The 27,010-nt window shown below is 41.8% G+C and overlaps 1 protein-coding gene across 7 annotated transcripts in view; it reads right to left on the bottom strand.

Moving 5' to 3' along the window:
* Positions 1 to 23,946, bottom strand: part of TAMM41 (TAM41 mitochondrial translocator assembly and maintenance homolog) — a 50,087-nt gene extending 26,141 nt beyond the window's left edge. For 3 of the 7 annotated variants that reach the window (XR_015248245.1, XM_086697408.1, XM_086697410.1), the window contains exons 1-4: positions 23,484 to 23,946; positions 20,852 to 21,034; positions 17,912 to 18,004; positions 10,098 to 10,248 (exon numbers count right to left, since the gene is read on the bottom strand). Coding sequence is in view for 6 of the 7 variants with exons in the window: in XM_086697408.1 (XP_086553534.1) it covers positions 10,098 to 10,248; positions 17,912 to 18,004; positions 20,852 to 21,034; positions 23,484 to 23,672 (616 nt within the window). In the remaining variant the exon portion in view is untranslated. Of the gene's footprint in view, positions 1 to 10,097; positions 10,249 to 10,643; positions 10,698 to 10,962; positions 11,195 to 12,964; positions 13,114 to 17,911; positions 18,005 to 20,851; positions 21,035 to 23,483 lie in introns of those variants that run through there. The other 4 variants (XM_086697409.1, XM_086697413.1, XM_086697412.1 and 1 more) reach the window with 4 other exon arrangements.
* Positions 23,947 to 27,010: the final 3,064 nt, after the last annotated feature.

Raw genomic sequence — 27,010 nt, 5'->3', positions numbered from 1 at the left:
GCACAACTAGGTCAGCCACAGCGAAGAGCAAGCGAATGGGCTTATGACCTGCTTCTTCAGAACAACATGAATAAAATCGTGGGCACAGCATGACCCAGCACTTTGATCATAAGAATCAAGTTTTCTTACCTCCAGAGACGTTTGCAACAAAACACAGGGACTGAGAAAAACCGACTGCTTTTATTTTATACCTCGACTGAGAAGTTTAAATCTTGACCGCTCCAGCCAGAGAACTGCCAGTCTAGTAACAATGGGTAACCAAAAGGATAATTTCTCTTCAACTTTGAAATGAAACAAACCCAGAAACTTGTGAAGCATCTGCAGTCAGCCTGCTTTGTGATTCTAGCATGCCTCCAGTGGTCAGGGGCCTTATTACCAAGGTAGGGATGTAAGGGGCTACAGCATACAGTGGTAAGGCCCTGGCTCTCAAGTCTGGCAGGGTCTCAGGGGGACTGGAGATTAACCTTTCCGAGTCGGTTTCTTCTCTGTAAAATGGCTATAACAATCATACTGACCTCACAAGGTTATTTTTATTTTTTTATTTGAGAGAGAGAGAGAAAACGTGCAAGCATGTGCAGTGGTGGGGAGAGAGAAAGAGAATCCCAAGCAGGACCCATGCTTAGCACAGAGCCTGACACAGGGCTTGATCTCACAACCCTGGGATCGTGACCTGAGCTGAAATCAAGAGGTGGACACTCACTGGGTGTCAGTGTCAAATGAGCCACCCAGGCGCCACACAGAGTCCTTTTTAGATTTAAGTGAGTTAAGGCAGTAGAGAATGCTTCATAAATAGGAAAGTAGACAGTACTGTTGCTGTGATAATGTATTTGGGACGGGGAAAGGATAGAGGGCAGAGGAGGCCCTGAGTCCTTGAAGATAATAACTGGCTAACTTTTCCCTCTTAAACTAACTGCAACACTGCCGCTATTTCAGTTCAATAAATATTTGGGTGGCTAGTAAGTACCAGAAGCTGTGCCAGACATCAGAGATATAAAGATATACGCCCTGCTTGAGACAGCAAGTGCTGTGAAAACAGATCATTTCAGTGAGGGTTACGGAAGGGGAATTTCTTATGTGGTAGTGTTTAAGAAAAGGAGCCCAAATTGGATGTTGATATGGCAAAATAATACTCTTTTTTTTAACAGCGTTTTTTGAGATGTAATTCACATACCATACAATTCACACATGTAAAATATACAATTCAATTTTTTAAGTATTTTTAGAATATATTAGAGGGTTATATAACATTGAATTTTAGAACATTTTGGCCTCCCTAAAAGAAACCCTGTACCCATTAGCAGCCATTCTCTGTCTCCCTCCACCCTTCCAACCCCAGCCCTAGATAAAGACGAATCTACTTTCTGTATGTGTAGATTTGCCCATTCTGCACATTTTATGTAAATAGAATTGTACAATAAATGGTCTTTTATGACTTAGTGTTATGTTTTCAAAGTTTGTCATGTTGTACCATGTATTAATACTCATTCCTGTTCATGGCTAAATCATGGTCCATTGGATAGATATACCCCATTTTTTTAACCATTCCTCAGCTGAGGGACATTTGGGTTGTTTCTACTTTTGGGCTATTTTTTTTTTTTTTTTTTGAATAATGCTGCTATGAACATTTGTGTACAAGTTTTCGTGTGGATATGTGTTCTCATTTCTCTTAGGTAGATACTTAAGAGTAGAATTGCTGGGCCATATGGTAACTCTATGTTTAATATTTTCAGGAACGGCCAAACTGTTTTTCCAAAGCAGCTTCACCATTTTATAATCCCACCAACAATGCATGCAAGTTTCAACTTCTCCACATCTTCATCCACACTTGTTCTTGTCTTTTTGATTATAGCCATTGTATGAAGCACTGTTTCTGTGGCGTTAACTGGCATTTCTCTAATGACTAATGATGCCAAGCATCTTTTCATGTGCTTGCTTGCTATTTGTATACTTTCTTTGAAAACATGTCTATTCAAATTCTTTGCCCATTTTTATACTGGGTTACTTGTTTTTTTATTGCATTCCAAGAATTCTTTATACTAGTTCCTTATCAGATACATGATTTGTAAATCTCTTCTCCCATTTATCTATTTTTCCCATTTATCTATTTTGTTGTTGTTGTTGTTTGTGCTTTTGGTATCTATCTAGGAAACCACTACCTAACCCAAAGTCACTGTAAGAGCTTTATAGATTTAGCTCTTATATCCATGATCCATTTTGAGTTAATTTTCTACATAGTATGAGTTAGGAGTCCAACTTCATTCTTTTGCATGTGTACAAAATAATACCTATTTTAAGATGACTAAGACAGCATGTCTAGGAGGCGGTCTAACACACCATTTAAATTGCAACTCCCAAAATATCTCCATGGTGGCAGAAAAGGCACCATATCCAACTAACTCATAATGTGGAAGAGAATGAGATAAGAATAAACAGCTGATGCACTTGGTGATACAAATTTGAATCACCTTTCTTTTCATACTTGAGTGAACACAAAATGGCTGAGTGTAGAAAGAGACAGGGAGGAATCGGGTTTACGATATTGGTTCAGGAAGGCACCAGTATCACAGCCATTTATCTGTTCATTCACCTAGTATGTGTCAGGTACCATTATAAGCATGGGGTAGAGTGAGCCAAAAAAGACAAACATTTCTGCCCTTTACATTCTAGTAGTGGAACAGAGACCAAAGACAAACCAACAAGTGAATAAAATAACGAGTGTATCAGACAACAGGAAGTGCTGTGGAAAAAACACAAGCAGAAAAAGATGACAAGGTGGGTGTGGGGGTGGGGGAGGGAGGGAGGTGGGGAGCCACATCCAGGGCCCTGAGGCCTGGGGGAAGACTGTCCCACGTATGAACCAGGAATCACACCCGCCACCACAGATTCTTTGTAGAAGAGCAAAGGTTCTAGAGCCAGACCACTTTTGTTTAAATCCAAGCTTACAAGCTACTTAGCTTCTCTGGGCTTCACTACCTCAAATGTAAGATGGAAGCAATAATAGTAGCTAGTTTATAAGATTCAGGGATTAAATGAGTTAATACATGTAAAACACTTAGAACAGTATCTGACACACAGTAAGTAATCCAAAAACATTAGCTATTATTGACAATTAATATCCCTTCTGGAGTACTGCTTTCTCAGAAATTACCAAGTGACTAAGCAAAGAGTTCCAACTGAGGCTTCAGCAAAAGCTCAAGCTTGGCAAGCAGAGAGAAATATGCTTCCAAATTACTGAAATAGTCAATCTCCAATATGCAAGTTATCCAGTGACACTGCTTGCAAGGTTTCAGATGGTGTGACTTTCATAGAATAAAACTTAATAACTCTCACTCCAGAGAAAGTTTCTTCACTGGCTCTTACCAGGGTCCAGAAATGAGGATGTTTACTCACACTTTACAGGGCTGGCGCCCATTACTAATTTTTTTTTCCCTCCAAGAATCACTCAACTGGCAACTTCCTTGCTTTGTCTTATTCCTAGAAGTAGCTGAGCCTGAATTCAGACAACCTGGCATTGAAAGAAACCCATTCTCTCTTTTACACAAGAGTGCTTAAAGGTGTTTTTTACTTCTCAAGGACAGGAAAGGGCCAAATAATCCACTTGATGTAAGTGAACTCTAACGCCTCCTAATTTTGACAAGCACTATTTGGCAACATGTAACAAGTTTTGTAATTCTTATAACTAACAATATAATTCCATTTTGGAGAACATATCCGAGGAAGTTCATGGCCCTCTCTGCCCCCTTCCCCTACAAAGTAATTTCTCCAAAGTGATTCACAGCAGTGTCATTAATAAAATGATAAATGGAGCCAAACTGAGTGTCCATCTACCACTGAACGAGCAAATAATGGTGTCTCAACTTAAGAAAAACTTACGCGGACAGCAATGATACACGATAACAGTAATGAATAATAACAGTAATCATTTTCTGAGAACCAACTATCAATGAGGTATGATGTTGGGACTTTTATATATATTATCTCATTGAAAACCTTATTATAGAACAGTTCTTTTTGTTTTACAAAAAGAAAATGGGCTCGGAGAGGTTCAAGCACTTCTACAAAGCTAGTCTTCAAAGTCAGGGCTGACTGCCATCTTTCTCTTTCTTTTGTCTACAACCTCAAGTGGCTGTGTTAGTATCTATAAACACCACGTATCTAAGATAACAATGGCTGAGCATTTACTGTGTGCCAACCACTGTGTTAAGTACATTTACATGTGTGATTTAATTTAATCCATATAAAACCCTTCTTTAGAAATGAAGAAACTGAGTCACAAGGTGCTAAGAAACTTGCCTAAAAACAAAAAAATTAAGAGTGCAGCTGAGATTCGAACCCAGGCCTCTGACTCTAGAGTCTCAGCTCTTAAACGCTTCACTAATTCTGCTTTTGGTGAAGTAATACAATGTTTCAAAAAAAAAAAAAAAAAGCAAGGTACAAAATAAGATACTTGATTTAAGAAGTTAAGGACTTGACACGAATTTGAATTTGTACGTTTCTCTGAGGTGCTGCTCTAGTTCGAGCCCTCATCACCATTCACGCCCTGTCCATCCACCCAACAGAGATGTGCAGGGTGCCCACTATGTACCATGGCATTGTCCCAGAGGCTGGGGATGCACAGCCGGCCAAATGCGAACACAGTCCTAACTATCTTGCTGTCTGCTTGCATGGCTGTCATGGTGGGAGGGGGCCCTCCACATGGGTCCTCATCTGTGGTGCTCAGTTCAGATGTCATCCCCCATCTCCCCCAGAGGCCTTCCCTGGTTACACTAATGTAACATGTACACATTCGCCTCCCTCCCCTGTTCTGCCATGTGTTTGCTGACTGACTTTTCAACCAGAATCAAAGCCCCACAGTGGCAGGGACAATGCCTGCCTTAATTACTTCCTTCATTCCCAGAGCTTAAAGAGTGCTTGGCATAGGAGACTCTCATCATTATTTGTTGAGTAAGACTTTTTCCTGTTTTAGTCTCTCTGCCTCCTGCACAGTGCTGGCAAAATGATCTTTCCACAGCAATGAATCTCCCACCGTCTTGCAATGCCTGAAACCTGTGGCTCCTGCTTGTGTACAGGGTGTCAAATTCCACTTTCATTTACCTTTGTATTCAATGCCTTGCCTGGCCTGGCCAGGGCACAACCTTGTCTCCAAAATACCAGAGAGGCAGTGAAGTTAAATGGTGAAGAGTGTGGGCTAAAATTGTAGCTCCAGGGGAGCCTGGGTGGATCAGTCAGTTAAACATCTGACTCTTTTTTTTAACGTTTAGTTATTTTTGAGAGACGGAGAGAGAGAGACAGAGCACAAGCAGGGGAGGGGCAGAGAGAGAGAGGGAGACACAGAATCCAAAGCAGGCTCCAGGCTCTGAGCTGTCAGCACAGAGCTGGACATGGGGCTTGAACTCAGGAACTGTGAGATTATGACCTGAATTGAAGACAGATGCCTAACTGACTGAGCCACCCAGGTGCCCCTACTAAGCATCTAACTCTTGATTTCAGATCAGGTCATGATCTCAGGGTTTGTGAGTTCAAGCCCCATGTTGGGTTCTGTACTGACAGTGTGGAGCCTGCTTGGGATTCTCTCTCTCTCTGCCCCTCCCTCACTCTCTCTTTCTCTCAAGATAAATAAACATTTAAAAAATAAATAAATAGGGGCGCCTGGGTGGCTCAGTCGGTTAAGCATCTGACTTCAGCTCAGGTCACGATCTCGCGGTCCATGAGTTCAAGCCCCGCGTCAGGCTCTGGGCTGATGGCTCAGAGCCTAGAGCCTGCTTCCGGTTCTGTGTCTCCCTCTCTCTCTGCCCCTCCCCCATTCATGCTCTGTCTCAAAAATAAAAAAAGTTTAAATAAATAAATAAATAAATAAATAAATAAATAATAAATAAATAAATAAATAACATTCTAGCTCCACTACCTACTAACCTACCAGACAAATGACCTTAGACAGATTTGGGCCTCAGTTTTCTAATCTTAAAATTGGGCAATAAATCAGCACACAGTCAAAGGAACAGGTTATTGTGAAGGTTAAACTAGTTATTCAATCAAAAATATTGAGCGTCGTTCCTGGCACATGATAATGACTACTGTTTTCTCCTACTATGAGCCACGGACTTCAGTTACATCTATCTATTCCTTCTTCCCTAAACAAGCTGTGTTCTTTCACACTCCCTGCTTTTTTCACACGTGTTGTTTTTAAGCCTATCACTGACTCACTATGACTGCATGTTTATTAATGTGAAGTTCCTTAGAGCAGAAATTATAGCTTTAATTCTTCATGAGGTATGGGACGCTGATTCATTTGATAAATGTTAAACCAGGATCATTATGTAAAATTAGTCATTTTAATAGTTTGTACTTACATGAGAAAGGTCAAGGTGACCCTTTAAAGCTCATTTGGTTTGCCTTTTCTGTTTACTTAAATGCTGACTTCTAAGAATAAGTGAAGTAAGATTAGAAAGCTTTTGCCTTCCCAATTTTCAGGCTCTCATCTTCCACCTACTCCTTTCTCACCATCATTTACAACAAAGCCATCAAGACCGACCCCCAAGGCAAAGTGATCCTTAAATACTATATAAAATTGTAAGGGGTTATTATTACTGCTAGTAATACAGACAGCTCTTGTCTGTGCTAGTAACTACGGGCAGAAACTTGCCCAATAATATGGAGAGATGCTGTTTCCTGTCTCCCCATCCCCACCCCCTTCCAGGGAGAAATGCTGACCTACGCAGGTTAGGAACAACATATTGTCTCTCACATGGAAACGGTGCAAAATAAATGTCAAAGCTGTAAATAAAAATGAGATTGGTGGATAATTTAAAGTTTGAAATATTCCGGGGGCTTGGGAGATTTAGGTGATTTGCAGAAAGGTTAGAATCCAATCAGTTCAAGGATACTAGGTTCTCAGAAGTCTAGGAAAGGCAAGAGGAAAAGCTTGCCTTTCAACACATGGCCTGAGGCAGGTCTCATATCTGTGAAAGGTATCTACCTGCAGGGCCTAGATCCTTCCCTAGCCTCACTATTCCACTTTAATTCCATTATATTATAGAGTACGTAACCATTAATTGTGCTGTGTCCTGGCCTAGGAACAACCATCATATAATGTTGTCCTAATGGAAAAGTATGTTCTCAGTTCTAACCACTGACTAATAGAATGCTCTTTGCAGAGTGTCTCACATATAAGCTAGGGACCGCACCAAGCTGGATTCAGTTCCCTCTGGAGAACATGTGCCAAATGTTGTGTCCTACATTTTGCAGTAAAAAGAAGACAACCTCCGTGAGATGAGTAATGTGGGATCCTTGGTCAAATTCTCAGATCCAAATCTGGGTTAAGCAATAAATAATATAACGATAAGAGAGCAAGAGGAGACCAGATAAGAAATGGGAAAAAGTGGAAGCTGAGAAAGTTGGAGCTAGGCACACCAAGGTGAGGACCTGCCTCATAGGAAGCGCGCTCTCTTTCACTCTCTCTCTCTCTCTGCCCTTCTCCTGGGAGCCCAGGGCAAGCTCCATGCCACTATTAGATATGAGCTCAGACATCACTACCTTAGAGGGTCCTCCCTGACTATCCACCGTTACGGTGGCCCTCATCTTGAGTTATTTTCTTCTCTTCATTGCGCTTACCACTCTCTGAAATGACCTTACTGCTTCTTTACTGTCTGGCTCTACCTAAGAGAACATGAACTCCTTGAGGAGTCTCACTCACGTCATGCTCACCAGTGTATACCCAGGACCTGGAGCAGTGTGTGTCACATGGAAGGCACACTGAAAAGCCTGTTCAACAAACAGGCTTGTTGTGTGAGGTTTCAATGATGGAATAAATGATCGACTTTTCTATATAACTAACCTCCCCTCGACCCACCTACCTACTCATCTATCTACTTACCCACCTACCTATCTGTGTCTGGTATAGCACTGCTATACTGCTGTATAATAATTATTATAAAAGAAGCAAAAACAGAGAATGATACTGTTATGAGTCAGCAAGTACTCACTGAACACCCAGTACCTGTTTCACAGTACAGGAGAAGAGAAGGGTATAAATCACGGCCCTTCCAGGAGACAAAGCAAAAGTCAGCTGAAGACTGATTGCAGCTTGAATGCTAACTTAAAGTCTGCTCATAGGTGCAGGCAGTTATGTCATTTGATAAACTTCTTTAATCAATGCTCAGAATGTATAGGAACTCCTAGAATCCAGCCAACACTCTGCTGATGTTGATCATGGGGAGAAAATGGAAGAGCGGCAGTGATGTGGGCAAAGCAGAAATCGGCTCTGCACCTCTCCCACCAAGTTAGCCCTTCAAAAAAGGCTCTGGGTCTATCTATCTTCACAGGGGAGCATGGGGGCCCCTTTTGCCCACATGTGGCGTGCAGGCCCATTCATCCTGGTACTTAGCCGCACCAGCCTTTGCTCCTCCACTTTCTGCCGAAAGGCAGGGCTGCTGCCACGTGGAGCTGGAAGCGACCAAGACGGAGGTTTTGTCACTTCCTTTCTCCCCAGTATTGCAACTGCAGCTGTAGTCCTGCAAGCTGCCTTTCGGGGGAAAAAAAAAGACTGAAGAACAGGCCTTAGTGGTCTCTTTCAGCATTAGATTTCCATGAAATCTTATCTGTACAGGGATTCAGAAAATGAGTAAACTGCTTTTGCAGTGTTTTGAGCATAGTTCCTTGACTCACACTTAAAAGCTGGGAAAGAAGACATTTATTTAAGACAGTGGTTTTCAAACTATTTTAAAAGTTGCAGACTACTCTTTGTAAATGAAGTTTTACATAGATCCTTACTACAATAAACAGGAAGGGGGACTCCCCTCAGGTTGTGGCCAGGTCAGGGGCTAGGGGCCAGGGGCTTTATTTTCTCAGCTTTCCCCTTCCCCTCTGAAGGGGGCCCTTGACATATCTGAGGAACACAACTGGTTTAAGGAGAAAGGGAAAGGAAGTTAAGATTGATAAAGAAAGTAATGAATGGGGAAGAAGGGAAAGCTTTTCCTTTATGTGCAAGGAGAGGTGGAGCTGGAAAGTCACCACTTTGTAACCATCATAGTAAAGACTGGTTCAAGCAAGAATCATCACTGAATGCTTAATCTAGGAAGGAAAGTTTGACGGGAAGCAGAATATATTCATGATCTTCAAATGTCTCCCCATGGATTGCTTAGAAGAGAGAAAACTCTGCTTGTCAGGGCACAAACATCACTGGTCTGAGACTTCAAAATGTGAATATCATGAAAGACAAAAAAAGGCTAAGGAAGTGTTTCAGATTAAAAGATAAAAGAGAGAGGACATCTTAATAAATGTGATCCTTGACTGGATCACGTACTTGAGGGGGAAAAAACACTAAAAAGGACATCACTGTGACCAGCAATAACATATGGACTATGGATCCTCAATTTGATAAAAGTACTGTATTGGTGATAAACTTCCTGAATTTGGTAACTGTACTGTGGTTATGTAAGAGAACATCCTTGTTCTTGGGAAACATATACTGAAGCATTTGGCCTGATGGGGACAGGATATGAATGAACTACTCTCAAATAGTTCAGAAAAAAAAAACATAATACAGCATTTGCAGATACAGAGAGAGCAGTGGTTTTCCGAGTGGGATCCATAGAGGTACAATGGCATCATCCACTTTCCAGAAATACAAATTCTTAGGTTCCATCCCCCAGACCTACCAAAGTAGCTGTGTGTGGGTGGGCCCAGGAGTCTGTTTTTACAAGCCTTCCAGGGGATTCTGATGCACACTAGAGTCAGAAAACCACTAGTACAAAGAGAATGACAACACAAGTGTGGTGAAACATTAAAATTGGCAAATCTGGGGAAAGGGTATATGGGAGTTTTTTATATCATTATTGAAACTCTTCTGTCAGTTTGAAATTGTTTCAAAATGAAAATGAACAGTAACAACAACAGCAAGATTACCCTGGGGTGATCTATATACAGATGTGGGAAGGAGAGACCTTGGAGGCAAATCATGGGGTTCCTGCAGGAACGTGCACGGGAAGTGATGGGATCCAGGACGAAGGGTGCCATGCCTCCTGTGTAGCGTGAGGAGTGGAATGTTGGTCTGCACAACAAATCTCCTTGCAGAAAACGTGAGCACCAGATCTACTAACCTGAATAAGACAGTCCAGCAATCTCTATAAAGAGGTCTTCTTCAGAAAAGCTTTCGGGTAGCATGAGGAAAGCCGTGGTCACAGCACTCTTCAGATTTTTATCAAGGGCTGACCTAAGAGCAACATTCTCATTCATTGCTATGATTTTCACCTGCAAAAAAACAGAACATTCAGAACATTCAGAAGAAAAATTGCAGTAGAGTATTGCTCAAGCTACGGGTTTACACATGCACTGGAGCTGTCCCAATCCCTTAGCCCAAAAGATCTTAGAAGATTAGGCCAGCCAACACAAAATAATTGCTATTCTAATAAGCAATCCCAGAGGCTTGCTTTTGATGCTAAACCAAAGATATCAGATACAAGAAAGAAAAGAAAGAAAAATTTCTCTCAAATGAATAAACTCTCCATGGGTTTTGAAAAAGAAGTCAGTATAAAAGGAATGCGTGTCCTTCGGGAAATTTTATATTTTACAATTTTATAGTCTCAGTCTTCTTTACTTAATTTCATGGTAGAGAAAGGCGTTTAACTCCTTTATTTAGAACTCACCTTTGTTCTTATCCATATATAACCTAAGCACTTCATGCTTTATTTTGAACTTCACTAAGGAAAAAGGAAAGAAAATTAGCGACAGTAGAAGCAGATGGCTTTGGGGATAGGTATGGGTTCAGGTCTAGGGATTTACTAGCTGTGTGAATTTGGGCAAATTATTTAACTTCTCTGAACTTAAGTCCTCATCTACAACATGAGGATAAATACGCAGCAAAGAATTGTTTCAAAGATAGAATGAAATGATAAATGCAAACTATCTCATGTACTAGTGAGTGACTTGGTCAATAAAAAGGATTTTTCTTCTGAATACACCCACCAGAAGCTGCTCTCTTTGACTTCCACCAAGTCCATTAAACTACACATTGGTCCAGTCTGTTCTGAGATTCTCTGTTTTGAAGACTGCACTGTAAAGTCAAGAAAATGTGTTCAACAAGGCTATGATGGCAGGGGGCTGGGGATGGGATCTAGGACAGGGATGCCCAGGTTTGGGGTACTCACAGGTGTGAAAACATTAAAAAGTATGGGAACTGATGATATTGGTTGGCCAGCTTTTTAAAAATAAATAAATAAATAAATGAAAAAGGAATATGGGGGGGGGGGGGAGAAAGAAAATGTGTTCAAGACCCAGCTCCACCTCTTACTAGCTCTGTGACTATGGCCATAATCCCTTATCAATAAAATGGGGTTAATAACAGAACCAAATTGATAAGGTTGTTGGTTAGATCATGAGATACTGCATATGGACCCGTAGCTTCCTTCTGGGTCTTTCTTGCGGCGTGACTCAAGAGCTTCTCTGGGCGAGGGGATGTCACCTTTAATAAGCACCAGAATCTCTTGGGAGAGCTTGTGAAAATGCATATTATTAGGTCCACCCCCAGAGTTTCTGATTCAGTGGGCCTGGGTCAGGCCTGAAAATGTACGTTTCTAACAAGTCCCTAGTAATGTTAATGCTGCTGGTCCAGGAACCACATTTTGAGAACCACTGCTCTCAAGTACATACTTAGAAGCAGAAATGCCAAGTTGCTCTTCGGAGTGGCTGTGCCAATTTACACTCCCAGCATGATCCATAAACCATCAGGCTGCTTCGGACTGATTTTCTAAACAAGGAAGGGGTCTAGAAGTCCCTAATAAAGACTCTCACACAAGCAAAATGGATTCGCTTTCCGTACACAATGTGGTGCTGTCACCAAATCTTCTCCCATTCTAGAGAATAGGGCTTAAGTTGCCTTTTATTTGTCAAAGGAAGATGATTTCTGAGAAAAATTAAGATGGCACATAAAAGACATACACTATGAGAAACTCTGAAGTTTTATTGGACGGCAAGGATAAAGGAGGGATGTCTGTCTCAAAATAGAGTTTCTTTTTTTAATTGTAAAAAACAGCATTATGAAACATAACTATTTTATAAACTTAAGAACCTCACTTCTATCTTTCACCTTTTGTCCCTACTTTTTTTTCTAAGGGCATATTTATAACATCCAAACGTCTCAAATGGTAGGTAAGCCACTTTATTCACTACTACCAACTCCTCCCTTGTAATTACAGCACTTAATAGCCCTTAATTAAGCCTTTCAGCACTTGGGTGAGTTTAGCATTATTGCAATCATCTGCAGAAAGTAAAACGAAGGTGCAGTCCAGTAGCCTGACTTGCCCAAGGTTGCATAATGAGTCCATGGCAAAAATCAGGGTAACACCCTTATACTTGGCAAATCCTGCTCTAAATATTTTGAATTATTCTCATGCATTTAGTTAGGGATCTGTTCTGGCTAACTTTTTTTTTTTTTTTTGGTGCTGGTTAATTTATCTTGAAAAGATGATTAAAAGCTATGTTCGGGTGCTATAATAACACCTATATTTATTCCTTGAGTAACTTTCATGAACTTTGTATTCCATATAGAATCATGGATCTAGAAGGGGAACCTCCTTATCTTACTAATGGGGAGGCTGAGACCCAGAGGGTTAAAAGACTCCCCCTTGAGAAGCACCCCAAGAGAGGACGTAGGTCCCTGATTTATCCAGAGCTCTTTCTACAACCCTGTGACACAGGTTTACTTCCAAAACCCTATTTGTCATCCTCATTCATCAGGTCCTGCTCAATAATTCTTCATCCTCTCTCTTTTTGGTGGCTTTTACAGAAAATAAAAACAGAGGTTATTCTGAGATGCTAACCAATCACAGATGCAAAGAGTAACTTTGGGGAAAACGTTCCTATTCAAAGCAATACACTTGTTCTCTAAGAAAGCTGTTCTACTTAGGTTGTAGAAAAGCAGTCTGTTTGCTATTTAAGGTTAAGAGAGTAAAAATAAAAGCATCCTTACTCAAAGGAAAAATGTCAATTCAGAAGACTCTGCTACTGTGCTGATTTGGCTCTCCAGTGTAAGGTGACCTAGGAACTTGTCTCAGCAGCACTGTTATTTGTGGTTCAGAGTGAAAAGCCAGCGAACTCTTGGGACGCTGCCAGAGAGGCCTGGGAAAAAAAGAAAATCCTCAGATTTGTGAATAGCTGTTTGTATCTTACTGGGAATGCCCCGACCTGAACCACACAGATAGCATTAGCACTACTGCCAAGGAGAAAAATCTTTACTGGGAAGAGGAAGGGGCAATGCTTGAAGGGACTTTCAAAAGCCCAACTCGGAGAGATTTGTGAGTACCTTTCAAAACAGAAAAAAAAGAGAGTCACATGTGGTTTCCTCTATAATACGGTCTCAGGGAGACAGTCCTTGAATTGCAAAAAGTGAAGTTACAGTTCACAAGGAACACAGCCCTACCTAGTGTTCAAACACTCAACCAAATGACACTTCTCACAGAAGTTTCCCATTCCAAATGACCAGAAAGACTAATTTTTCTAAATGGTTACTGCTTGAGGACTAAGAAGAAACACTGAACATTCGAGCTAGTTGAAACCTTATTATATGCCTGTTGGACTGCGGGCTTTTCCAGGGTCAGCAATGTGGTGTTATTATTTTTTTTATTCCTTTAGTAACCACAGAGAAAAAACTTAGTTGTCTGAATAAGTATATTAATGACTCAAATTTTGCATTTCAAAGGCTAGGGACGCAAACATTTGCTCACAACTGGGCAGAGCCCAAACCAGTAAGTCAGGTTTTCCAACTCTCTTTCAGGGATCTTTAATACTACTTGGAATTTTCTATCTGCAAAAAGCAAATCAATAAATTTACAATATGGTAATAATTGCAAAACTGTGAATATACTAAAAACCACTGAATTGAACACTTTAAGTGGATGAACTGTATAATATATGAATTATATGTCAATAATTTGTTATAAAAAAGCTATATTACTAGCAAAATATTGACATTGTATGTCAATGTGAATGTCTTAAAAATTCAAGCCAAATTATCTAAACATAGATATACAAAAACCCAGACTTAGGTTAAATAAATTAGGGGAATGACTTAATTTTACTTTAGAGTTCTTTTGACCTAAAAAAGGATTGGCCACAAGATTCTGTTAAATACTTTAAATTTCATATTTCATACAAATATGACTTGGGAAATGACTCGGAAACTTAAAGCTGCCCTAGAAATAAAAATAGTTCATCTCCTCAATTACAAGGTAAGTTAATGGTAAAGTATAATAGAACTTTAATTTACACTCAATTTTTTCCAGAAATGTCCATCTTTTTATATTTTATATTTATTTCTTTTATATATATATTTTTAGAGAGAGAACGCACACAAGTGGGGGAGAGGGACAGAGGGAGAGGGAGGGAGGGGGGGGGAGAGGGGGAGAGAGAGGGGGAGAGAGAGAGAGGGGGAGAGAGAGAGGGAGAGAGGGGGGAGAGGGGGAGAGAGAGAGAGAGAGAGAGAGAGAGAGAGAGAGAGAGAGAGAGAGAGAGAATCTTAAGCAGGCTCCACGCTCAACACAGAACTTGTTGTTGGGCTCAGTCCCACAACTCTGGGATCATGACCTGAGGAGAAATCAAGAGCCATTCACTCAACTGACTCAGCCACCCAGGCGCTCCTATATTTCTTTTTTTATTATTATTAATAAAATTTATTTTTTATAGCAGTTTTAGAGTTATAGCAAAACTGACTGGAAAGTACAGTGAATTCCCACATACCCTCTGTATATTCCTTTTAAAGACATGAACTGAGAAATTCTATTTGCAATATGGAAGACAATTTTAGAGCTTTAGACAATATCATTTAACATAAATACTTCTTTGTAAATACATAAAAGCAAAGAATTCGCACTCGTATTCTCACAATTCTAAGATCTTCAATTATTTTTTTTTTTGTCCACAATGCTATCAACCCTCTTTTTAGCAGATTTGTTCAAGTTTCATTACTATTTGCTGCCACCTAGTGGCAAAAATCATTGGTTTAAAGATAGTTATCACCGAATTCTCTGGTTAGCAGTGATTTCTAGGTGATAGGGAAGCTGCTAATGGGTGAAAGTTAATTTGCCCATTTATAATTTTTGATTTTATTTTTTACCATGTGTTATTTTCAAGTGATTCTTAAGATAGCCTAGTTTTCTTGAGTTAGAAACTTAATAAGCCTGAAGAATAGTCATCATTCTTGATAACATTTTCTTTTTCAAGTTAGATGAGAAATGCAATTTTTTTTTTTTAATTTTTTTTTTTCAACGTTTATTTATTTTTGGGACAGAGAGAGACAGAGCATGAACGGGGGAGGGGCAGAGAGAGGGAGACACAGAATCGGAAACAGGCTCCAGGCTCTGAGCCATCAGCCCAGAGCCTGATGTGGGGCTCGAACTCACAGACCGCGAGATCGTGACCTGGCTGAAGTCGGACGCTTAACCGACTGCGCCACCCAGGCGCCCCGAGAAATGCAATTTTTATCAAGATGGGTGTAGCAGCTACTACTTGTCTTGAGTTGCTGGTTTTATTTTACCAGGATATGTGACATTTAGATGAAATCTGAGGTCATTTCAGGGCTTAAATTCTGAGATTTCACGGTGTTTCATTTTCTAAAGCTTATTTAAAAAAAAAATGGAAATATTGTAAGCACAAATCATAGTACAGAGCATAATACAACATTTTCACATTCAGTATCTCACTTTATCTCAAAATAACTGAGATAGGCAAGGACAAAGAGAAAGTAAAGATCATTTTCTGAATATCTACTAAGTGCCAGACATTTTCTTTCTTTTTTTTTTTTTACAAATGTTTATTTATTTATTTATTTATTTTTTTTTTTTTTTATTTTTTTATTTTTTTTTTGGGACAGAGAGAGACAGAGCATGAATGGGGGAGGGGTAGAGAGAGAGGGAGACACAGAATCGGAAACAGGCTCCAGGCTCTGAGCCATCAGCCCAGAGCCCGACGCGGGGCTCGAACTCACGGACCGCGAGATCGTGACCTGGCTGAAGTCGGATGCTTAACCGACTGCGCCACCCAGGCGCCCCACAAATGTTTATTTATTTTTGAAAGAGAGAGAGATAGAGTGCAAGTGGAGGAGGGGCAGAGAGAGAGGGACCCACAGAATCCAAAGCAGGCTCCAGGCTCTGAGCTGTCAGCACAGAGCCTGAAGTGGGGCTCAAACTCACGAACTGCAAGACCATGACCTGAGCCGAAGTTGGACACTTAACCAACTGAGCCACCCAGGCGCCCAGTGCCAGGCATTTTAGATTTAGGCATTTCTCAAATCCCTTTTAAGGTTGGTGTCTGTCAGCCTCATACACAGATGAGGATGTCCCAAGGCTCAGGGAAATTAAGTCATTGGTGCAGGGTCACATAGCTGGGGAGTGTCAGAGCTGGGATCCAAGCCCTAGATCTGAGTCTAAAATACCCATGTTCTTTCCAGCATTTCCGTTCTGCTTCTACTCGTCACTGCCTTCGTGAGGCAGGCAGGACAAGCACTGTATTTATCCTAGATAAATTACCTGAGGTTCAAAAAGATCAAATAAGTTTCCCAAGTTCACATAAACAGCTAATAAGTGGCATGAATGAATAAGACCCAAGGCTTCTAATTCCACTTGCATTACTCTTCCATCAGGCTACACATTTTGTAAATTAAAAAAGAAAAAATGGAAAGAAAATTAACATACACAAATTTTCAATTACATCTATTTGTTCAATTATTTTACTGATTATCCAGCTTTACTAGATTGTCTTTATTAATTATGCAGCTTAGAAATGAGAAATTCATCTACATAAATATGAAGTTATTTCAGTATGCCTATTGCTTCTGGACTTAAATGTTTTTAGTGAAGTGCACAAGTTTAAAGGGAACAGCTTGACAAATTTTCATATATAGACTTACCCATGTAACTATTGCCCTGATCAAGTGGTTCTGGATGTTCTAATGAGCTGCACTATTAAATTCTAAGCCCAGAAGCAAGGCAAGAGAATTGTGACTGCCCATGTATATCAAGAGAGATTTTTATGGCACAACCAAGTGAGCTAAGGTTGTATAAATCTTTAATTTTTGCCGTAAATGACAAAAAAGGGAGCAGCATAGTCCCTCTTATGGGAAACATTTGAGAACAATCCATGTACCCTGTTGTGGGGCCTGAGACTCTCTAACAGCACAAAAACCGTTCCTTGCTGTGACATTAGCAACTGTGACTATGTCACACAGTTCTTAAACTATGAAAAGACTCCTTCATGGAAAATAGGCTATATATCAGCAAAAAAGAAGAAATGTAATATGTAAATACATGTCAAAAGTTCAAGTCCTTTCCACTTTTTTCTTATGCCCAGGGGGAAGCCTTCCCCCCATAGCCTCCTCTAGTAGAATCCCAAATGAGGGAAGGACTTATCGCAGGATCTCACCACTGGCCTGAGGAGAGTAAGAAAGTGGATCAGAATCTACTCCCCTCTGAATGACTACCTGGTTTATTCCTTTATTCAACAAATGGTTGCTGAACGCTTACTGCGTGCCAGGCATTGTCCCAGGCACTGATGGGATACTTCAGTGGACAAAAACTGCCCTGTGGCACTTACATTCCGAAATGGTGATCTGGGTCATGCTGATAGAGGCTCCATTGAGGCACTGAGCACCTCTTCTGCCATCCAAAGGTACTGCCATCTATAGGTACTGACTCTGAGGCTGATCCATTCAGACAACTGGACTATCTTTAGAGAGCGGGCAGGGGTAGTGTGGGTAATATCTGGATATTGTTTGGCACTGAATTCTATAAGGACTTAAAGGAATCTGAAATACATTTTTGTTTCTTGGAGTTCCATCTTAATGCAATCACAAAGACGAAAGCAGGGTTAGGTTCAGAGAGGAGAGACATCCTTAACTGTGGCAGCCAATAAAACACTTGCTCACCGGTTTCTGGAGTCGTCCAGCAATGTATAAATTATTCCAGTTGAGGAGATCTTCAATCAAAATACTAGTGCTAATGACCCCATATTTGATAAGCTGGAAAAGAAGAGAAATGGGCATCAAGGAGGGCAAAATACCATACTATCACTTTTGCAAATGCAAAACCTAAGGTAATAAATTTCTGAGCAGAGTAGCACCTAGATTTCCAAAGCCATTTAAAATCTACCTTGTGAGGGGCGCCTGGGTGGCGCAGTCGGTTAAGCGTCCGACTTCAGCCAGGTCACGATCTCGCGGTCCGTGAGTTCGAGCCCCGCGTCGGGCTCTGGGTTGGTGGCTCGGAGCCTGGAGCCTGTTTCCGATTCTGTGTCTCCCTCTCTCTCTGCCCCTCCCCCATTCATGCTCTGTCTCTCTCTGTCCCCAAAATAAATAAACGCGTTGAAAAAAAAATTTTTTAAATCTACCTTGTGAAAACACAAAGTCTGTCACAAAGGATTAGTTTCCAAGACTGATCTGTCCCCTCAGTGATGTGAGGTGAAGTGACCACTATCTTTACTCAGGCTCTTGTGATGTTAAAGGAACAACGGCTCTTAGGTGCTGTCCAGTACCTATTGGTCCTCCCTGGATTGGAAATAAAAACTGAGTCTGTACCACAGACAGTGTGAGAAGCCAAGATATAGTTCATGGTTCTCATCTGAGAAATAAGAAACCTAATAAATGGCATAACCATGGTAGCAGTGTAAAAACTAGGTCCCTGAATTTCAGTCTGGGCTTCCAACATTCATTTCATCACAGAATACAAGACATTTTCTTTAGAAGTTTTCACCAAATTCCTTTACATGGTGAACTTCCCTTTTGCTACTGAGTATTTCAAACACTTTTGTAATTACAAAGCCACATCTCCAAAAATTAAACCTCTTTATCAGAGCTAAACACATGGAATTATGGCCAAGCTCATTTCAAAAGCAATTTGTACAAACCCTAAATGTAGTTGTTCCAGGTTACAAAATCCCATTTGCTTCAATGAGTAACTTCAGACTCACTTTGCTAAACTTCAGTATCCAAACAGCCTTCTCAGGCTACGAATATCTAAAAAGTAGCTAAAGAATTTCAATTAAAAAGTACAGTCTCTTTAGCATATAATTATGCCCCAACATTTGGTTACTGGAGCTTGTAATATTATTTGAAACCACTAATTAGAGATAGGCTCAGCATAATACTAATTATGGAGAAAGAACAAAGCTATGCGTTTGGCATGACTGAAGCAGACGTGAAAAGCTGTACCGAGCAACAATCTCCCCTCCGATCTGGCTGCAATACTGCAGAAAAAGCCCTTCTTGCTGCAGGCATGTAACAGCTGGGAGGTAATGGAAACACCACTGACCTGAAAGTCACTAACTGTCACTAACGAGTCGCATGACCTTATGAAAGCCATGTTCACTCTCTGAACCTTCATCTTTTCAACTGCAAAATGCAGGCGGAGCAGGATTAGACCTCAACCGGAAAAGTATACATCTAGCCCAGAGGCTATGCAGACATCACCAATCATAGTGCCCATTCCCGCCAAGATCAGACAGGTCTTCAAAATCCTTCTCAGGTCAATACTCCAACCTCCTGCCCTTCAAAGTGTGATCCATTGACCAGCAGAATCAGCATCACTTGGGAGCTTGTCAAAAAATGCAGAATCTCAGGCTCCATTCCAGACCAAGTGAGTCATAATCTGCACTTCAAGGAGATCCTCAGGGATGATTTATGGGCACATCAAAGCAGGATTGATCTAAGCAATCAGCAGCATGAAGCAGAACTGGCATAGCTGGTGGAACCTGTATGTCAACAGTAGCCCAGCTAATCTCTGGGAGGGATGTGACATAGTCCCCCATTGGTCCTCTCAGGCTGCGGTCCTGCCCAGGTCTTGGGAGCTCTCTTAGAGACTGGCTCCCTTCATGTGAAAGACCCTTTGGCAGGGTTCCTGCTGTCAGACAACACTCTGCTGGGATCTGTGCATCTTATCTGCATCCTCAAATTCCACCCACTTGCTGGCACCAGGAGGTTCCTATCATGTGGCACCACATTCTCCCAATTACCCTCTTCACTTCCAACTTCTTCCTGGGAGTATCTGTCCCTCCATATAGATAAGACTAATCTTCACACTCATCCTTAATGGGCCTGCCTATTACTCCCACTGACCAAACTAGCGGTTCTCAAAGTGTTTCCCAGACCAGCAGCATCAGCATCATTTGGAAGTTTGTTTGAAATGCAAATCCTCGTTATTAAGACAGTAATCTTAAAAGTTCTTATCATAAGAAAAAAAAAATGTGTGGTGATGAATGTTAGCTAAATTTATTGTGGTAATCATCCTGCAATACACACACATATCAAATTATTACATTGTACACCTAAAACTAACACAATACTATATAACTATATCTCAATGGAAAAAATACAGGGACACCTGGGTGGCTCAGTCGGTTAAGCCTCCGACTTTGGCTCAGGTCATGATCTTGCGGTTCATGAGTTGGAGCCCCGCACTGGGCTCTGTACTGACGGCTCAGAGCCTGGAGCCTGCTTCAGATTCTCTGTCTCCCTCTCTCGCTGCCCCTCCCCTACTCCCTCTCTCAAAAATAAACATTAAAATTTTTTTTTAAAAAGGAAAAGAAGAAAAGAAAAATACAAATTCTCAAACCTTACCCCAGACCTACTGAATCAGAAACTCTGGAGATGGGGAACTGCAATCTGTGTGTCCAAGAGGCACCCTAGTGGGTCTGATGCTCATTAAAATTTGAGAACCACTGGCCAAAGGCAAAACTTAAAGACAGTTACTCTCAACCACCTTTACCCAGCAGGAATGCGAACAGTTCCTAATTGCAAGAACATATATATTCAGCTGGTATTCTAATATTAATTTAATAACCACCCAAGTTACAACAAAGGTCCGAAGTCACTTACCCTACCATCACACATGATCAATGGATTATAGTAGACTCCAGCGCCATAGTTATTCTGTACAGTGGTGATAATCTTGGGCCCCAAAACTTTTAGGAAAGAGTAATGATTCCAATTTTTTTTCAGGTTCTTTGAATGCCATGCAACAGGGTCATCTACTGTGAAAACAAAGTCCAGCATGGCATTCTGGGAATGAAGAAAAGAGAACGATTTTAGTTTTGATTCCTAGAAAGGCACCTAAATAGAGCGGAAAGCTCCAACATTCTACGCCATTATGAGTAATAAAATTGAAGACCTGAAGCTGTCAGCAAAAATGTAAGCAAGTCTCTGGTACCAGTTTGAGCTTGTTTTCATCAATACACATAGTAACAGCAGTACTGTCCTGCCCAACATGTACTCTTCCAAATACTTTGAATTATATGCACCATAATTCATTCTACCTTCAAAATAATCCTGCAAGATAGGTACTGTTATCATCCTAATTTTAGAGAAAAAGAAATCAAGGCACAGAGTAAGTTCCATGCCTGTGGACACAAAGCCAGTGAGTGGCAGACACAGTCTGGTTACAAATTCTTTGTGATGAACCTTATGCCACCTGGCCTTTCATCTAAATGTGTCCCACTCTTCTTCCGGATCAAACAACACAGTATGACAAAGCTCTGTAAAATATTATAGAAAGGGAAATAAGTTATTTTAATTCTTAGCCATTCACCAACCACTCACTGAGCACCTACAAGGAGCTCTGATAGATCCTGGGGTAGAGATTAAAAAAAGTCTACTGGGGAGAAGAGACGAATTATCACTAAATGAACTTGACAGAGGAATGCAAAATGTACTAATTTCACTTAGAGTGGGGTCAGAACAGGAAGCAGAAATCTTGCTATAAAATCATATTCTTCAAGACTCTGATAAATCTGTGTCCTGAAGAATGTGCAAGAATTAAGCAGGCTTGGTGGAAATATTAGAAGGATGGGGAAGGGAAGGGAGTCCTGTTAAAGGAAAGCATTCTTGTAGATATGAGAGCTGGCCATGTTCCTGATGCTGCATTGAGTTTAATGTGGCTGGAATAGAACACAAGCAGGGGGTGGTGATGAGACCAGAGACGGAGGCTGGTTGCCAGGCTAAAAAAATTTCCTACAGAAGAGCTCCCTGGAGGGTAGACTAAAGGCCGGGAAACCACACAGGCGGTTAATTGCAAAATTCCCAGTGAGAAATGAAAAAGATACTAAGTAAGGCACTGAGGGTAGGGAATCTATAAGACTTGTTATCTTGTAGGGAATGAGGGTGAGGGAAAGGGAAGAAAGGGCCTGTTCTTGGAGGAAATTCCAGATCTACTCAAAGGAAAATCTTCATGCAAAAATGAAGAAGTGGCTATTGAATCAGGAGACTAAGGCCTGCTCTAAGTTTTTCAAAATGTAATCCACAAACCACTGGTGAAACTGAAGATCTGGGGTGGACATGTTTTTTAAAAATGTATAATTATGTTAATACAGGTTAGAAAAAATAACTAGCCTATATTAATCTATAGAATTTCCTACAATCTATAATTTTTCACATATTGTCAATTTAAAGCAAAGTATCACTTAAATACAGTATAGTTGGGAAAAAGGAAACCCAAGCAACAGCATAGATGGCTCCAACAGGAAGTGAACAAACTTTAACCTAAGGACAGATTAGAGCTAGGTGTCCAAATCCAAGAGGTGCCCTATCACAATCTGCACACTTCTTTTTCCTTAGTTTATTAAAGAAGAGAGTGAATTGTTAGGCTGTGCATGAACTGCCGCAAGTAAAAATCCAGTTCACCAGACAACATCTCTACTTAGACTCCATTTCCTTTTATGTTAATTCAGCAAAAGCTCTAAAGCCTTAGCGGAGAGAGTCATTAACAGCCCCATTTAAATGAAAATATTTGCCTGCCACTTCTCTGCAAGGTCTTGAATCTTGTCTCCACCTTGAAAGCAAACTTTTTTCCATTTTATTTACGGGGGGGGGGGGGGGGGCGGGGGGGGAACTGCAACACAAGGAACACGTACCCTCACTCCTGTTGCACTCAGCCAACTCCTAGTCCTAAATAGACTCTTGTTAAATGTTCTGAGCATTGGTAAATATACTGGTCACTCACTAACTTTTGCTGATAACTTCCCTGAGTCTGCCCTGGCCCTTCAGCTTCCTGAAGTCAAGAGGCTCATGTTGTATTTTTTCCCACAGCGATACATGTGACTCTCAAATTTGGCTGCGTTATCAGAATCAGCAGGGTATTTTTTAAAATATCTGAAGCCCAGGTCTGAGCCTACACCAAGTAAATCAGAATCTCCGCAAGTGGAACCCAGGCATCAGCATTTTAAAGTTTCTCGGAAAACTCCAATGTTCTGCCAAGGCTGAGTACGCTGAACCAGCACCAGGCAAATATTTCCTTCCTTCCATCTTGCCTCTGCATCAGCTTTCCCCTCCCCATAACTGCATCTTCTGTTCCAGACCGGAGATAAGTGGGCTCCTACTTATCCTCCAAAATTCAGCTCATGATGTCATTATACCAGGAACACTTTCCCACAGTTTGCACTTTGCTAGCTGATATGTGGAGTGCTCGTAGTAGAGGCAGCTCTAGGGCTCTGGAGGGATCCAAGGCAAAAGGCACCTCGTGAGATGAGGCCGATTCCCGACGTGGGGCCTGCCCCGGGGCCAGGCTCACCTTCTGGTCTGAACTGGGCCCCACCTGGCGGTACACCCCGGAGCCGTAGGCGAAAGCCAGGCTCAGCTCCTCGGGGAAGTGAGACAGGATCTTGCGGAAGGCCACCCCCGAGCTCTGCAGCGCCTGAAGCGCCATGGGGTCGGGGCTCAGAGACACGGCCCTTGGAGGGGCAGAGCAGGGCGGAGGGCGGCGGGGGGGGGGGGGGGGGGGCAGATACCGGGGCAGGCAGTTAAGGGTGGGGAGTTGGAAGCAGCAGAAGACTGCAGCCGGGGGTGGGAAGTGGAGGGACAGGCGAGGGCTCGGGGCTACAGGCCAGCCCCAGCCCAGGACCGAGAAGAGCCGGGGGGTGGACCAGGTGGTCGGCGGTCTGGCCGGCCGACCTGCCAAACCCGACCACGCCTCTCGGCAGCACACGCGCTTCAAAGGCGCAAGAGGTGACGCTCTTCCGCGGGTGGGGACGCGAGGGCTCCGCGGAGACCCCTGGTGGTCGGAGGAGCGCGCTGCAGGCTAGCCGCGTAGGCAAGTGACTTGGAAAGACGGGTGCGGGAGAGTGTCAGCTACTTGAACTGCTTTTGAGCCTTAAGAATCCGTGTTCGTTCTCATCTCAAACACATTTCAATAAATGGCTATAAAATCATGCATATGTATTGAAGAATTTTTTTTTTTAATTTTTTTTTTTATTTTTGGGACAGAGAGAGACAGAGCATGAACGGGGGAGGGGCAGAGAGAGAGGGAGACACAGAATCGGAAACAGGCTCCAGGCTCCGAGCCATCAGCCCAGAGCCTGACGCGGGGCTCGAACTCACGGACCGCGAGATCGTGACCTGGCTGAAGTCGGACGCTTAACCGACTGCGCCACCCAGGCGCCCCTTGAAGAATATTTTTAATGAGGTGAAATTCACACAACTAACGTAAAAGTGTACACTTTATGTGCAATTCAGTGGCAGTACATCACAATGTTGTATTACCATCGTCTCTACCCAGCTCCAAAATTGAAGATTTTGAGGGTTTAGGAAATCACACATAAAATTAAAATCACGTCCATTTCCACCATCCAGAGATGATCACTGTTAAGATTTAGCTGTGATTTTTTTTTTCTTTCTCCCTTAAAGCTCTTTTCAAATCCAGTGAAAGTGTTCATGCATGGTAAGGACTGCACCAATGTTCTCTGAGGTTTGTATTTCATTCTAAGGGTGATGAAGAGCCTTTGCCCCTTTGCCTCTGGGATTGGGCTCACAGAGGGCACATCAAATGCAATTTCTGGAGGAAATAGGACCCCAGGTGAGAGCTCACCTGTTTATGTATAACTAGAGACACTTGATAAAAATCACAGGGCCATTCAGGATGTACTTTAACTTCCAGGACATAGACTTTTTAGATACTTGTTTCTTCTTCCCTGACATACATTGCCTTTCAAAAAGCATAAGTGGTAATAGGTGAACTCAGGTAATGTTGATGCCTTTCACATGCAGTTTTCAAGGAGTCCCCTCTACTACCGGATGGCAGGAAGTTACTATCTCCACATTACAGATGAGAAAGCTAACATGTTAGAGAGAGAAAGCAACGTGCTTAGGATCACAATAGCCTGTGGCAAAAGGGGAGCTAAAATCCAGGGCTGAATGTTAGTTCAGATTAGAACGGGGTAAGCAGGGGGAGGGAGAGCAGTTAGGATGTTGTTACCATAGTTTCACTGGGAACTAAAGATGCCTGGCGGATGATAGAGGCAAGGATGAGATTAATTTAATTTGAAAAGTAATTATGTGAATTCAAACTCTGTAGGATCTCAGGGTCTATAAAGGGGAGGGACAAGCAAATCCAGAACTCGTAACATGCAGTAATGAAGCTGAGGCACCCAGCATCTGGCGAGACCTCTGATATGGGAGCGTTGATCAATTCTGGCTCTGTGGGGAGAGACCAGAGGAGATTTTGCAGTGATGGCATCTGAGCGGGGGCTTGAAGAATGGGTAGGATTTTATCAGGCAGAAGATAGATGAAAGGAAGTTTTACAAAGAGACTGATAGGCCATGATGACAATAATTATAGGTAATATTTGTTCATTTACTTATCATTCCCAAGCACTTTCTTTTTTAAAAATTTTAATTCTGGTGTAGTTAACATTCCGTGTTACATTAGTTTCAGGTGTTCATTATGGTGATTTAACAGTTCCAAATATTACTGCGGGCTCATCAAGATAAATTCCCAAGTGCTTTCTATACTTATCTCTTTTCATCATTCCAAAGACCCCAGTAGGCAGGTTCTCTAAACTCATTTTTCATGTGAGGAAACAGACAGCCTAACAGGAGAAGCAAATTTCTCAAAGTCACAAGGTTAGGAGAGTGGAGAAGTTGGGATTTGAACCCAAGGCTCTGGAACTCCAAAGGCCAAGCTGTTTACTACCATGTTTTAGTGCCTTCTAAAATGGCCGACCTGTGAGAAAAGGGAAATCTGTCAGCTAAGGTTTTGAGGAGCAGCAGCAATAGCCAGAGGTACAACCCAGAGACCAGAAAAAGGGCGGCGGAAGAGAGACACAGTGTGTCTCAGTCTCCCAGCACGAGCACAGCCATTTTGGACTAAATAGCACCGGACTAAATAGCATTCGGACTAAACAGCACCCTTGCCCAGATTGTCAGAATCTGAAACACACTCACTGCAGAATTACACTAAAACCTTTCACCCAAATACAGTGAATAAATCTCCACCAGCTGTGTTTCTTTCGTTCTTCCCTCCAGGAAATAATTCAACTTTGTTTTGTATTCCCCCCCTCACCATTCTTTGCAAATAAAAATGTAAACATTACAAAAACATGTATACCATCCCTCAGAAACAGCCACTGGTAATCTCTGGTACATATTCCTCCAGATATTTTTCTACATACATGTTAACATTAAAAACATTAAAAAAAAAGTTTTTTAATGTTTATTTTATTTCTTTTTTAAAATTTTTTTTTCAACGTTTATTTATTTTTGGGACAGAGAGAGACAGAGCATGAACGGGGGTGGGGCAGAGAGAGAGGGAGACACAGAATCGGAAACAGGCTCCAGGCTCTGAGCCATCAGCCCAGAGCCCGATGCGGGCCTCGAACTCACGGACCGCGAGATCGTGACCTGGCTGAAGTCGGACGCTTAACCGACTGCGCCACCCAGGCGCCCCTAATGTTTATTTTATTTCTAATGGAGAGAGTGAGTGCGCGAGCATGAGCGGGGGAGGGGCAGAGAGAGACACACACAGAATCCAAAGCAGGCTCCAGGCTCTGAGCTGTCAGCACAGGGCCTGACACGGGGCTCCAAACTCACAAACCTTGATATCATAACCTGAGCTGAAGTCAGATGCTTAACCGACTGAGCTGCCCAGGTGCCCCAACACTTAAAACATGTTTAAATGGAATCATATGACAGATAGTATTTTGCAATGTGCCCTTTTCACTTAACATACTGGGGACATCTTTCTGTGTCAAATATATAGATCTATGTCAT

Source organism: Puma concolor, chromosome A2 (genome assembly GCF_028749965.1).
Source record: "Puma concolor isolate L17-30 chromosome A2, mPumCon1.1.hap2, whole genome shotgun sequence".
Classification (NCBI taxonomy): Eukaryota; Metazoa; Chordata; class Mammalia; order Carnivora; family Felidae; genus Puma; species Puma concolor.
Note: the sequence above shows the minus strand (reverse complement) of the source record. Positions and strands in the feature narration are given on the sequence as shown.